General features: G+C 43.3%; 2 protein-coding genes across 2 annotated transcripts in view; both read right to left on the minus strand.

The window, feature by feature from the left end:
- Positions 1 to 386: 386 nt before the first annotated feature.
- Positions 387 to 9,286, minus strand: tbc1d25 (TBC1 domain family, member 25). The gene is made up of 7 exons (XM_029723330.1): positions 8,977 to 9,286; positions 7,910 to 8,019; positions 7,261 to 7,415; positions 6,907 to 7,031; positions 6,545 to 6,736; positions 5,058 to 5,333; positions 387 to 3,651 (listed from the first exon to the last, which is right to left on the minus strand). Exons 1-7 carry the CDS (start codon positions 9,019 to 9,021, stop codon positions 1,897 to 1,899), a joined length of 2,658 nt encoding a protein of 885 aa, XP_029579190.1. The 5' UTR covers positions 9,022 to 9,286; the 3' UTR covers positions 387 to 1,896.
- A 4,854-nt stretch (positions 9,287 to 14,140) lies between these two features.
- nt5dc2 (5'-nucleotidase domain containing 2) overlaps positions 14,141 to 15,453 on the minus strand; it is a 42,810-nt gene continuing 41,497 nt past the window's right edge. The window contains exon 14 of the mRNA XM_029723331.1: positions 14,141 to 15,066. Within this exon, the coding sequence (XP_029579191.1) occupies positions 14,805 to 15,066 (262 nt within the window). The 3' untranslated portion in view covers positions 14,141 to 14,804. The remainder of the gene's footprint in view (positions 15,067 to 15,453) is intronic.

Below are 15,453 nucleotides of genomic sequence, written 5' to 3' on the forward strand. Positions count from 1 at the left end.
AAGGCTGTAACATAAAATGTGGAAAAAGTGAAGGGGTCTGAATATTTTCAAAATGCACTGTAACTGCCAACAAATGCTTCTTGTAGCCATCAATGAGCTTGCTGCTCCTTTCTACTGTCAATTTGTCCCACTCTTCAGCAGCAAACTGCTCTAATTTTTCAATATTTGAGTGGTGCCCTCCACCAACTGCTGTTTTCAGCTCTCGCCATTGGTTATAGATGTGATTCAGATCTGGACTCTTTGCTGGCCACTCCAGAGTTTCTTCTTGAACCATTCCAGCGTGTTTCTGATGTGTGTTCGGGGTTGTTGACCTGCTGGAAGACCCACAACATTTAACATAGACAATTTTTGTACACTGGGTTGCACTCCAAACCACCTTGATAATCTGCTGAGTTCATTATGTATTGTACACATTCAAGCCCAGTACCAGTGGTAGCAAACCTCCCCCATGTTTTATTGTGGAGAGGGTGTTATTTTCTTTGATTGCTTAATTTGTCCGTTGGTTGAAAATCCAATAAGGTGTGGTGACCAAAAGTACATTTTTTTATTCAACTTATTAGAGAAGAAATAGGGAATTATTTAAGAAAAGTTCAGGGGTGACCATATATAGCCAGAACTGTGAAATATAACATTAATTTACACATTTATAACCATTCTCATAAAGCCATGATGAATCCTATACCTTATGAAATCTTTTAGCACCATATAGTAGCTATGTGCACATTGTGCAATGTACCCGTCGCCTACGGCCATACATGATCTAGGGCAAATGCATAATTTGTGCATCCATTTTTTGTTATCGATTGAATGATCCATTGAACCCCTGAATAGCAAAACATTCCCATTTAATTCAGTATATTGTTCAGATCATAGTGGGTATGTGCGATTCAAAAGCAAACAATAGTCAATTGTGAGCGCAAATGCAGAAATTGGCCATGAAACTGCAGTACTGAAACCCATTCATTTCTTATAAGGCCTCTCCCAATATACTGTAACTTTTCTTTGCCGTTCAGATTCCTATGGGGCACACCATGCTTCATAGTATTTCTAAAGAAAATAACTTAATCTCACCTTGATATTTAAAATGTGACCTTGCAACACCAAAATGATACAGTATTGAAATTATTTTGATAGAAAATGTAATAATACACAATGCAAATACTGACTCATGAATATAACCTTTACAAAGCTCAGTTGCTGTTGTTAGTGTCCTCATAATCACTATGCTGGCATGTGTGCAGTCAAATACAGGCATATTTGATATATTCTCAACAGGGCATTTTTAAGGGGAATCGCATGACTCATTCATACTGTTCATATTTCTCCATAGTTCCAATGGTCAGCGCCCACTGCTCACTCCAACTGTAGCCAAGTCAGGGAACAGAGGGGGCAGAGCTTGAACCAGCAACCATACACACTGCCATTATGCTAAAAAGAGTCCAGACTAGCAATGTGCCAGTGTTGGTTCTTAGCAGTGTAATCACAACTAGAGCTCTTTGGTCAAGAAGACACAGTTGTGGCTTATCCAATGAGGTTCTTATCTATGTTAACCGTGGGCAACACAATGTGTCCAGCCCTGGGCCCTCATATAAAGGTAAAAGGTATTTGAAACATTATTATTATCCCTGTAACTAAAAGTTTGAAACAGTAAAAACTCAATGGATGAGTGCATAGCAAGGCAAGAGTAAGCATGAGGACTTGTCAATTAGAGGAAATGGAGAGAAGAGCAATACTGACAGCATAGACATGAAAAACTAACAGTAGTAACCTAGTCAAGTCTGGTATGGGTGGAGAGCTAAATAAGATGAGCAACGATAAAGGGACAAACAGCTGGACTAGGCAACCATTAGTCATTGTACTGTAAATGTGTTGGGGATGGGGATATAGTGACAGAAGTCAAGAGGAGGGAGAGAGGGAGACAGGTGAAGAAGGGGAAGGTATAGTGTCAGCCAGGTTATAGGTGGAGTTTGGAGAGGATGACAAAGGGGTAAAAAGAGGCCTGGTGGCAGAGGGGGGCGGGGAGTGGAAAGCAGCAGTGACTGTGGTGGGCGAGTCCGAGCTGACCTCATCTCCTTCCTCCGAATCCCACACCTCACTCTGCAGGTAGTCTGCAAACAAGGCCTTGGCGCGCTGCAGCACCCTGCCCAGATTGTGTCGCCGAACAAGGCGGTCAAAGTGCATGGCCAGCTCGTTGTAATCAAAGCTGTTCTTTATAATGTGGTCTCGATGCTCCAACAGGATTGACAGGCACAGGAACAACATGAAAGGATTCCCTTTGCCAAACTCTTGAGGCGGTGGCAGGGAACAAGGTTTGATGGTGGTATTCTCTGGTTTGGTTGAATTTGGAGTGTTGGGCGCAGTGCTGGAGGCTTTGCTGCAAGGAGAAGGGAGGTTACTGGGAAAGGACTTGTTCACTGTGCTGACCGGCAGCGAAGGAAGAGCTCTCCCGAAGGACAAAATAGGGGAGGAGAGCAATGATCTAGTCAGTAGGGGAGAGGAAACCAAGGACCTCCCTGTGGGGGTAGCGGGAGAGTTACCTCCGGTTCCGTTCGGCACCGAGGCAAAGGAAGCAAATCCTCTTGTGGCTTTCTCTGGCGACTCAACCCTTCCGTTGGGTAAAATGGGGGAGGTGTACCTTGGTGATGGGGTGTCCGGGGAGGCACCTCTCCAACTTGAGGGGGAGGGAGTGGAGCCTGGAGACGGAGAGGAACCATTCTTCCAGCTTGGTAGACCATGAGGAAATGGGGAGACCGGAGAGGCTGTTTGTCCATTAGGGGAGCTCCTCTCCTCCGTCTCTGGACTGGAGGACTTGTCATCATCCGTTATAAGAGGTGCTCTCTCCCCTGGATCCTCCTCGCTGTCCTCGGTGCCCTGCCGGGCTGGTGGACTTGATACAGGGTGCAAGGAGGCTTCCATCTCAACAGGACCCTCTAGTGGGTCTCTCTCCACGAAATCAAAGCTGTCCTTGTTCCGTGCATTGTAGTATTTGAACTCACCAAAACTGTTCTGCTTCTCGAAGGGAGGAACAGGCGCATTGTTGTGCACCTTCTCCTTTCCTACATAAGGCATGTCGAAGTTCCCCTCACCCTCTCTTCTGGCTCCTCTGTCCTCCCGCTCTCTTTCCTCCATGTCGATCTTTCTCCCGCCGTCTGCCTCCTCTCTTGAAGGCCTCAACATGTGTCGTCTCCGCTGCTTCTCTTTCTGCTCCCCTTCTTCTTCACCTGCGAAAGCAGGCCTCTTTTCAACACCACTCTCAGATGTCATTCTGGTCTGGTCTGTTTCTAGGGGCGGCCCAAAAAGCTCCACTTCCGTTTCGGGAGGATCAGGAGGCAGGGAACTCCAGGTGACCTCCAGCATCCTCAGAGCATCATCGAAGGCAAACTCCCGTTTGAGTTCCAAGAGCAGCCAGCGGTAACAGAAGAACAGGTCATCAGCTCCGCGGGACACCAAATAACAGTAGAACTCGGGGTCTGAGTACTGCAGTAGCAGCTTCAGATGCTGGAACTTGACGGACATGAGTTGGCCATCCGGGCGGAAATTGCCCTCTAGGCGTTTCATGATGCCACAGAAACAGATGAATGCATGTGCCTCATTGTCCATGACGGCAAGTATCGGAGAAGCGATGTCACTCATGCCTTGGCAGTACGACACCTACGAAACAGAGTTGAAATGAATTAAAACACAGCAAAAACTAGGATTACATACACTACATGACCAAAAGTATGTGGACAAATGCTTGTCAAACATTTCATTCCAAAATCTTGGGCATTAATATGGAATTGGTTCCATTCAGCCACAAGACCATTAGTGAGGTCGGGCACTGATGTTGGGCGTTTAGGCCTGGCTCGCAGTCAGTGTTTCAATTCATCTCAAAGTTGTTTGATGGGGTTGAGGTCAGGCGTCTGTGCAGGCCAGTGAAGTTCTTCCACACCAATCTCGACAAACCATTTCTGTATGGACCTTGCTGTGTGCACAGGGGCATTGTCATGCTGAAACAGGAAAGGCTCTTTCCTCAAACTGTTGCCACAGAGTTGGAAGCACTTAATCGTCTGGAATGTCATTGTTAACTGTAACGTTAAGATTTCCCTAGCCCGAAACATGAAAAACAGCCCCAGACCATTATTCCTCCTCCACCAAACTTTACAGTTGGCACTATGCATTTGGGAAGGTAGCGTTCTCCTGGCATCCGCCAAACCCAAAATCGTCCGTCGGACTGTCAGATGGTAAAGCGTGATTCATCACTCCAGAGAACGTGTTTCCACTGATCCAGAGTCCAATGGCGGCGACCTTTACGCCACTCCAGCCAACGCTTGGCATTGCAATCTTAGGCTTGTGTGCGGCTGCTCGGCCATGGAAACCCATTTCATAAAGCTCACGACAAACTGTTATTGTGCAGATGTTGCTTCCAGAGGCAGTTTGGAACTTGGTAGTGAGTGTTGCAACCGAAGACGGACAATTATTTTATGAGCTGCGCGCTTCAGCACTCGGCTATCCCGTTCTGTGAGCTTGTGTGACCTACCACTTCGTGGCTGAGCCATTGTTGCTCCTAGATGTTTCCACTTCACAATAACAGCCCTTACAGTTGACCGGGGCAGCTCTAGCAGGGCAGAAATTTGAGAAACTGACTTGTTGGAAAGGTGGCATCCTATGACGGAGCCATATTGAAAGTTACTGAGTTCTTCAGTCAGGCCATTCTACTGCCAATGTTTGTCTATGGAGCACACACATGGCTGTGTACTCCATTTTATACACCTGTCAGCAATGGGTGTGGCTGAAATAGACAAATCCACTCATTTGAAGGGGTGTCCACATATGTTTGTCTATATACTGTATCACTGCAAGCAGACAGAGTTTACTAATCATAACTCAAAAGCAAATAGACAGAATTGAAGATGCCAAACACCAGCGTTGAGCATATATTTGTTCTCACTGAGCTAATAACACCACACCCCTTAGCATGTCTGCATGTCAAGGAATGTAAAAGGAATGCAAACATGTCCGTATAACGCCACCATCAGGCTACCAAAGAGGACAGAGAAAAAAATAGATTCCAACACCTGTGGATGTGTAATGGCAAAGGTGGTAAGCAGGTCGGTGAGAGCGGTGAGATGGGGGCTGTCCTCGGAGCCGGCGTAATAGGGATGGGCCCGGTCGGTCCTCAGGACGTCCTTCAGTACGTTGCCCCTGATGAACTCCAGGTCCTCTGGACTGACCCTAGCTGACCACTCCCCCTTCAGCTGGTCGTACTCCCTAGTCTTTCTCTTCATGTAGTCCATCCTCTCCTGACCGGTCAGCCCATCGGGGTACACGTTCAGGAGGTAACGCCACACAACCTGGACACAGAGGAAATGACAAACCTGAAATTCTTTTTACCACAACATGTCCGTTGGAGAAGGGGTTTTGACATGTAGGATATACACCAGCATTTTGTAGGCTCTATACTCCAGTATTTTGGATTTATGTTTCATATGAGGCGAAGGTAAAGAACGCTTCTACATTAATGTGGATGCTACCATGATTACAGATAATCATGAATGAATTGTGAATAATGATGAGTGAGAAAGTTAAAGGAAGAAAGATCATACCCCCAAGAGATGCTAACCTCTCACCATTACCAATAACAGTGGAGGTTAGCATTTTTTTTATCATTATCCACGATTCATTCATGATTATCCGTAATCATGGTAGCATCCACATTAATGTAAAGTGTTCAAAAACATATTCTATTCTTATTTACAATGACAATACATTATTTACCATTCCCTTCTATTGGGCACAACATCATCTGAAAAACAATCAAAACAAATGTTGCAAGGTTGTTGTAGTCTTGGCATGCTAGAAATATGGGACCAAATAATACACTTTTGACTACTTTAATACACCTAAGTGAATTTGTCCAAATACTTATGATACCTTCAAATGGGGGGACAAGATACCTAAAGTGCTTTCATTACTAAATGTTAAAACAGATATGTATGAAAATACCCTCAAATAAAAGGTGACATTCTGTACTGCCACATCAGAGCCAAATTAAATGTTTTAGCTTCACTATCTAAAATATCTATGTTCATACAATACAGTGAGTGTATAGTCATTTAACAATATAGCTCTTCTACATCCAAATGGCATTTCTTTATGCTCATTTTCTCATACATTCATGTTCCACATTGAATGACCTACATAGATACTCTGTTTACACTCCGAAGTGAAACATGGATACACCCAAATGCTTTAGTCCTACATCTAATTCACACTTCGGGAAATTATTAATATCCAAAGACCATAAGTATACAATTCCCGTCAAAGTTTTGGAGACCATGGGCCCTTCTCAAACTCAAATGTCTGCGTAAATCTCCCATTGACACCAATGCATGGTTACGAGAAAGTCTAAGTTAAACACACAAGTTAAGATTCGGCCCTATGGGATTTTATTTGATATTCTAGTACTTTCAATTATATTTGTGAAATGCTTTGGTATCGAGGGTTAAAAGAGCTGTCTGTTAGCACACTTGTTGTTGGAATCTCTCAGTGAATGCGCTGTTACCTTGCGTAGTGAAGGCTCTACCCCGCCATGATAGATGCGTAGCCTCAGTTCCTCTGGTCGGGAAAGCTGGCCCTGGCCGTTGAGGTAACTGTGGAACTCTGCATCGCTCAAAGGGGGCTTGAAAGGCTTCACTTCCTCCCCGTAAGACCAGCTCAAGGCCTGTTGTACTCTGGACAGTGTTCGACCCATCATCTGAACAGACAGACAGCAAGAGATTAAACCGCAGGTGGGTCATTGGGAGCAACACTAACCTAAGAACTGGAGTTATTTAGCATTAGCAGAAGGACCTGACTCAAGGCAGCAGTGACTGGCTGGTAAAAAAGATGGCTGACAGGGTGAAGAGCGAGAGCGTTGTCAGTAACCTGGGACAGTAGGGACTGGGTGAAGGGGAGGGCCGCAGCCGCCAAGGACCTTCTATCCCCGGGAAGCTGGTCAGAACAAATCACTTCTTTGGGGCTTATTATGTCCCAGTCTTCCATAACGGGACCTAAAAGGAAGAAAGTGGAAACACGAGATGGTCGATAAAATGGGACTGTATGAAGGAGGACAACAAATACATAGCAAAAAAAAAGTTTCAATAGGAAAGAGATACTTGACAGTAATTTAATACATATCCCAAAAACATATACTGAATGAAAGCGTGCACACACACACACAAGTTCTTCAGTGGTGACCCATAGGAACACATCAATAGAACGTTTGACAGGTCTGCTTACTGTCTTCGGCAGGCTTAATGTCCATCTTGAGCTGTAGATAAGGTTTAGCTGCACTGACAAATGCAGCATCTAAATCCCAGTCAGACAGAAGCGAAAGATACACTTCCAAACCTCCACGGTCCCGGGATAGGTAACTTATTCCAAAGTTGCGTTTGCTAATTAGGAAACAAGAAAATAGCTGATAGCAATATTTAAAAGGCTGATATCAATTCTAGAAAGCATGGCAATCCAAGTCATTCCATATCCATAATCTTTTCAAACTTTATTGTAGGCAAAGCTTTCTCCCAAAACAATACTTTCTAATATTGTCTGCAGAATGGTGAAAGTGCAAAATAATGGTGGAATTCAGATATGCTGTCAATGTTTAGCACTATCCATGGAGTTCTTAAACTATGGCGCACGACATGGTTGAATGCGCCAACAAATCAGCACAATCTACTTTTTCAAACTGCAGCCATCTTGGAGCTAAAATTGGGATCATGTATACTGTGCTAATGCCAATACAAAAAAAGAGTAACGAAGAGCAATGTACAAAAGGGCAAACTTAGTAAAGTGCATGGAGGCTGCCATTTTTATGCACCTCCACAATTCTGCTTGCCATGTCAATCAACAGCACTGTAAACATTATTATGTTGATGCTCCTCCTCACCCATTTAACTCAAAGGCTCGGATGAGGATGTGCTGTAGCACCTCAAGTGATGTTATCTGAGGATCCACAGCAAATGAGCGAAACTCCACTGGCAGCAGCCCCTCACACTTCTGAGGAAGGTGAGAAACAATAATGTAAACATTCATTGAGGTACATTGAAGGCCTATTTCATATAATCACTGTAAATCATGTGTGACTGAATCAATGTTATTCTTCAGTTCCAATAAAAAGGCTAGCCTGGGTTCAAGAATTAAGTTTTGAAATTCAGTTAACCCAGGCTACCAAAAGCCAACAACAAATAGCAGACTGACCTTCTACAATGGAAGACTAAACTTTTTGTTGTAATGATTTGGTCGTACATAAAAAATGGTGTAGGCTATATTTGTCACAAGAGAGCAGAAATGCTTACTTTTATATCACTAAATGACGTGTCACCTGTTCTCAGTCAAGAGCTCAGAGCTGATCTGGTGTTGACGGCGATGTTAACTAAATGACTCACTACTATTACTAAAGCGTCAAGACAACGTTATAACAACCTGCCACGTCACTGTGGGGTTCTGTCTGTGAATAACTGAGTTCATTATTTGGTATAACACAATAAACCAATCTAACTAGCTGTCAAGATTCGCGGGTTTAGTTGACTCGCAATATTGCTTTAAAATTGTTTCCCCGGTGCACGATCACATATCAACACCAGCAGCAGGTAGCTAGTTAGACCTATTGTCAATAATCGAATCTTCCTAATCCGTTATTTTTCATAGATACATTATTTACTTTTTGTAGTCAGAAGATCCAAGAGGGTTACGTTCAGAATAACTGTCCACTATTGCTCATTAGATGTTAGCAGGATCAATGCTAAAAAACAACAAAGCACTGTTTTGGGTAAAAGAAAAGGATAGCAGTCAAACTGCTACTAGCTAACGCAAAAGTCACCAAAATGTAACGAAAAATTGCCAAAATACGTCAGCCACTATGATAACAATAAAGCTAGCTACCTGGAAATGTGATACATGTCAAAGGGTACCCCAAGCTAGCTGCAGCTATTCCATCGTTCACATATTCCTCACCTTGACTTTGACACGCACTACGCCCCTCTCCTCATCAGTTGCCATGTTGATGAGGAGTCCACTGGACCCACGATGGTTGTATTCAATTAGATTTTTCTTACATAGGCATTTCTCAAATTGGAAGAGAACGGTTGCGGCGACTCATGTTTTTCAGTCACCGCTTTGTCCAGACTTGTACATCAGCGACAATAAGATAAATCTGTTTCCTGTTTGACGGGAATTTGTTTTAAAATAAAAGCTTATTCACACATTTGCAGTACTTCACTGAAGCTAATTTGGCAAAGGTTATTTCCGTGATTATGTTCTGTAACAAGAAAAAGAAAATATAATTTACTACAGAATTTGAGAATAATCCGATGTTAACATTCCAGCTCAAAATTAGAAAATTACCCAAAATGCCTTTCTTGCTAACAAATGAGGACTTTTAATATCTCCAAAAAATATTGAAGTTTCAGCTTTCACGACTGGAACTCAGGATATGACGCCCGTATACATTACATCATTTAGTGCTGCTGATGGTGCGTTTAAGGAAACTCGAAACTCGGTAATTTCCAACATGGAAACTCTTCGTAGAAAGATGACGCCCTAGTTTTTGTATGGAGGTCAATGAGAGAGTGTTGAATATGGTCAACAAATTGAATTGCAAAATGTGCTACTTGAGGCTTATTTGATCGAAATAGAAGTTTGGTAATGTTTAGCTTGTTATGAATGTACTGATATAAGGAACCAATACACACAGTCAGGTGGGAAAACAAAGGCTAGCATTTTCAAACAGAAATGTACATCCTGCAGCACTAATTCCAAACATTTTGGGACAGTGTAAAGTCCATGGAGAATAAGAGCATCTCCTCCCAGCTGCCCACTGCACTGAGCCCCCCCCCCCCGCTTCTCCTTCACCCAAATCCAGACAGCTGATGTTCTGAAAAAGCTGCAAAATCTGGATCCCTACAAATCAGCTGGGCTAGATAATCTGGACCCTCTCTTCCTAAAATTATCCGCCGCCATTGTTGCAACCCCTATTACTAGTCTGTTCAACCTATCGTTCATATCGTCTGAGATTCCTAAAGATTGGAAAGCTGCCGCGGTCATCCCCCTCTTCAAAGGGGGAGACACTCTAGACCCAAACTGTTACAGACCTATATCCATCCTGCCCTGCCTTTCTAAAGTCTTCAAAAGCCAAGTTAACAAAGATCACCAACCATTTCGAATCCCACCGTACCTTCTCCGCTATGCAATCTGGTTTCCGAGCTGGTCACGGGTGCACCTCAGCCACGCTCAAGGTCCTAAACGATATCATAACCGCCATCAATAAAAGACAGTACTGTGCAGCCGTCTTCATCGACCTGGCCAAGGCTTTCGACTCTGTCAATCACCGTATTCTTATCGGCAGACTCAATAGCCTTGGTTTCTCTAATGACTGCCTCGCCTGGTTCACTAACTACTCCTCAGATAGAGATCAGTGTGTCAAATCGGAGGGCCTGTTGTCTGGACCTCTGGCAGTCTCTATGGGGGTGCCACAGGGTTCAATTCCCAGGGCGACTCTTTTCTCTGTATATATCAATGATGTAGCTCTTGCTGCGGGTGATTCTTTAATCCACCTCTACGCAGACGACACCATTCTGTATACATCTGGGCCTTCTTTGGACACTGTGTTGTTAAACCTCCAAACAAGCTTCAACGCCATAAAACACTCCTTCCGTGGCCTCCAACTGCTCTTAAATGCTAGTAAAACGAAATGCATGCTATTCAACCGATCGCTGCCCGCACCCGCCCGCCCGACTAGCATCACTACTCTGGACGGTTCTGACCTAGAATATGTGGACAACTATAAATACCTAGGTGTCTGGCTAGACTGTAAACTCTCCTTCCAGACTCACATTAAGCATCTCCAATCCAAAGTTAAATCTAGAATCGGCTTCCTATTTCACAACAAAGCCTCCTTCACTCATGCTGCCAAACTTACCCTCGTAAAACTGACTATCCTACCGATCCTTGACTTTGGCGACGTCATTTACAAAATAGCCTCCAACACTCTACTCAGCGAATTAGATGCAGTCTATCACAGTGCAATCTGTTTTGTCACCAAAGCCCCATATACTACCCATCACTGCGACCTGTATGCTCTCGTTGGCTGGTCCTCGCTACATATTCGTCGCCAAACCCACTGGCTCCAGGTCATCTATAAGTCTTTGCTAGGTAAAGCTCCACCTTATCTCAGCTCACTGGTCAACATAGCAACACCCACCCGTAGCACGCGCTCCAGCAGGTATATTTCACTGGTCATCCCCAAAGCCAACACCTCCTTTGGCCGCCTTTCCTTCCAATTCTCTGCTGCCAATGACTGGAACGAATTGCAAAAATCACTGAAGTTGGAGACTTATATCTCCCTCACTAGCTTTAAGCGTCAGCTGTCAGAGCAGCTTACCGATTGCTGCAGCTGTACACAGCCTGTCTGTAAATAGCCAGTCCAACCAACTACCTACTTCATCCCTATATTGATATTAATCTTCTTGATCTTTGCACCCCAGTATCTCTACTTGCACATCATCATCTGCACATCTATCACTCCAGTGTTAATGCTAAATTGTAATTATTTCACCTCTATGGCCTATTTATTCCCTTACCTCCCTAAGCTTACTACATTTGCACACACTGTACATAGATTTTTCTATTGTGTTATTGACTGTACATTTCTTTATCTCATGTGTAACTCTGTGTTGTTGTTTTTGTCGCACTGCTTGCTTTATCTTGGCCAGGTCGCAGTTGTAAATGAGAACTTGTTCTCAACTGGCCTACCTGGTTAAATAAAGGTGAAATAAAATAAATAAAAATAAATGGCGTGGCATTCTGGCCAATTTGAGAAAACCAATTTTGTATTGGAGTTGTGCCTGTTGTTTTTTTTTAAATGTGTATCTGCCCTCTCATTGTCTAGAATGTTCTCACCTGATCCCACCTCCTCCTGTCTGCCTTCTGCTTTTGCGGACATTCATTCCCATTTTTACAGCGTTCACTCCACTATCTTGTCAGTTTACAATCTTTTTTTATGATAATTTTGACGTGGAGGTTCCGAGTTTCTGACTTGTCCTGAATGCACCATCAATCCCTCTTTTTACATGCAGAGGAAAACCATATCCCAGGTATTTTACACTGAACAAAAATATAAACGCAACATGCAACAATTTCAAAGATTTTACTGAGTTACAGTTCATATAAGTAAATCCATTAATTGAAATAAATAAATTAAGCCCTTACCTATGGATGACTAGGAATACAGACATGCATCTGTTGGTCACAGATACCTTAAAAAAATGGTAGGGGCGTGGATCAGAAAACCAGTCAGTATCTGGTGTGACCACCATTTGCCTCATGCAGCGCAACACATCTTCGCATAGAGTTGATCAGGCTGTTGATTTTGGCCTGTGGAATGTTGTCCCACTCCTCTTCAATGGCTGTGCGAAGTTGCAGGATATTGGCTAGAACTGGAATGCGCTGTCCTACATGTCGATCCAGAGCATCCCAAACATGCTCAATTGGTGACATGTCTAGTGAGTATGCAGGCAATGGAAGAACTGTGACATTTTCATCTTCCAGGAATTATCATGCTGAAACATGAGGTGATGGCGGCAGATGAATGACACGACAGTGGGCCTCAGAATCTCGTCACAGTAGCTCTGTGCATTCAAATTGCAAAATGTTCATAGCTTATACCTGCCCGTACCATAACCCCACCGCCACCACGGGGCACTCTGTTCAGCAAACCATTCACCCACACGACGCCATACACACTGTCTGCCATTTGCCCGGTACAGTTGAAACTGAGATTAATCTGTGAAGAGCACACTTCTCCAGCATGTCAGTGGCCATTGAAAGTGAGCCTTTACCCACAGAAGTCGGTTACGATGCCAAACTTGTAGTCAGCTTAAAACCCTGGTGAGGACGACGAGCATGCAGATGAGCTTCCCTGAGACGGTTTCTGGCAGTTTGTGCAGAAATTCTTCGGTTGTGCAAACCCAGCTTTGTCAGCTGTCCGGGTGGCTGGTCTCAGATGATCCCGCAGGTGAAGAAGCACGATGTGGAGGTCCTGTGCAGGCGTGGTTACATGTGGTCTGCGGTTGTGAGGCCGATTGGACATACTGCCAAATTCTCTAAAACGACATTGGAAGCGGCTTATGGTAGAGAAATTAACATTCAATTCTCTGGCAACAGCTCTGGTGGAAATTCCTGCAGTCAGCATGCCAACTGCACGCTCCCTCAAAACGTGAGACGTCTGTGGCATTGTGTAATAAAACTACAAAACTGCACATTTTAGAGTGACCTTTATTGTCCCCAGCACAAGGCGCTCCTGTGTAATGATCATGCTGTTTAATCAGTTTTTGATACGTCACACATGTCAAGTGGATGGATTATCCTGGAAATGCTCACCAACAGTGATGTAAACAAATGTTTGCACAACATTATTGAGAAATAAGCTTTTTGTGCGTATAGAATATTTCTGGTATCTTTTATTTCAACTCATGAAACATGGGCCTTACATGTTACAACCTTACATGTTGCGTTTATATTTTTGTTCAGTGTACAATGTATATGATATACAGCTGGAAACCACAAATAATAATTATTATATGGTCACAGTTAGGGTGACATGGTTGGGGCCAATTGCATTTTAATTTAGTAGGCAAAACAAAAATCTCATTCAAGAATTAAAAAGTGCCATTTCTTTTTCAAGAGGATTTTCCAATTCTTGAATTCACCTTCCGACCATACTTCCCTCCCTTGGTGGAGTGTACTGTTCAGAAACTGACATGAAAGCTCAGTCACTACAAAAACAACACATTTTGTTAAAAAGGTAATTCTTTGATTTGGGGTGGCATTTAAGTATTGCATTTTGTAACAAATTAACGTAATTTTTGTAGATTTGTATTTCATTGATGTATTTCATGTATTTGGGTACATGGGTACATCTTCCCATTATAAACAAACTAATATGGTAGCTTAATAACTTTTTAATACATTTTGACTATTATGATAACATTGTGCCACCAGTTGCAGTAACACCAATGCCAATTTTTAGGTAATTGAGGATTTTCATAAAATGGAGGCCACAGAAACGCAAATCTATGGTCAATAACCCTTTAAAAATAATTTACAAAAGTGATATGATTAATAATTTTTCACAATGCAACACCAATGACACTTTATTTAAACACAAAATTCTCAATCCTCACATGTATGACATACTAAAAGGGTTTGATTAACTAATCCTTTCCTTTAATATAGGCCCCTCCCCAATAACAGTTTTTCACTGAAGAGAATTCTCAAGGTCCTTTGTAATGAGTGATTTTCAAGGCGGTAACACCAATGACTTAAAACATACTTGTAAAAAATTCTAATAATCAAGATCCATTACTCAAAACTCAAACTGATGCAGTCATAAGATACTGTATGTCATTATATGACATCAGTCCATTACAGGCTAAATTGTTAAAATGAGATTAAAAAAGTCGTGACAGATATCAAAAGCATACGTTTGTACATGGTGTGGATAACAAGTTACAACCTTAACTAACCTAAAAAGTAAAACTAATGGCTAAACCCATCAAATGGCCTGGCCAACCAAGTGATATTGGGTGAGTTGAATAGGCAGATATTTTGATATGCTACTACTGTAGGCCTACTGGCATACAATAACCCAGCAGGTGGCACTCATGATCCGTGCAGACCTTTAACCTGTTCTGTGTTGTCCACCATGCCTCCTTACTCTCAGCTTAGCCTCAGTTCCTGCATCTTCATATTCAGTTTGCGGTTTGTGAGATCTTGGATTGCCCCTCTCAGCGGATGTGAGCCATCTCCTCCAGAAAGGGAGTCTTCATGCAGCCAGTGCAAAGCTGGTCCATCCACAGGGGCGCCTCGTGCTGCAGGGGGGTGCGACGAGGGTAAAAGGTGTAGGAGAGGTCATAGTTCAGCAGACAGCTGATGGATGCCATGTAGACATCAGAGAAGCGGCACAGGCGACGGGAGAAGTAGGTGGGGTTATGGCAGGTGCGGAAAATGCTACCAAAGTGAGGGTTGAACAGGTTCTTGGTCACGGCTCTGTGAGGGGGGAAAATGAAAGAAAGGGTCGAAGGAAGTTCATAGGTCTGTACGAAGCTTGTTAAGTCAAAATTACACTGAATCCTTTAGGTCTGACTTGCTGTCCGACGGTCTTGAAAAATTAAATATTTATTTAGAATATTATGACATACACTACATGAGCAAAAGTATGTGGACACCTGCTCGTCGAATATCTCATTCCAAAATCATTGGCATTAATATGGAGTTGGTCCCCCCTTTGTTGCTATTACAATGGTGGTGAGTTTTACACCACTCCAGCTGACGCTTGGCATTGCGCATGGTGATCTTAGGCTTGCGTGCGGCTGCTCGGCCATGGAGTCCAATTCATGAAGCTCTCGATGAACAGTTCTTGTGCTGATGTTGCTT

The sequence above is a fragment of the Salmo trutta genome, chromosome 30 (assembly GCF_901001165.1).
Source record: "Salmo trutta chromosome 30, fSalTru1.1, whole genome shotgun sequence".
Classification (NCBI taxonomy): domain Eukaryota; kingdom Metazoa; phylum Chordata; class Actinopteri; order Salmoniformes; family Salmonidae; genus Salmo; species Salmo trutta.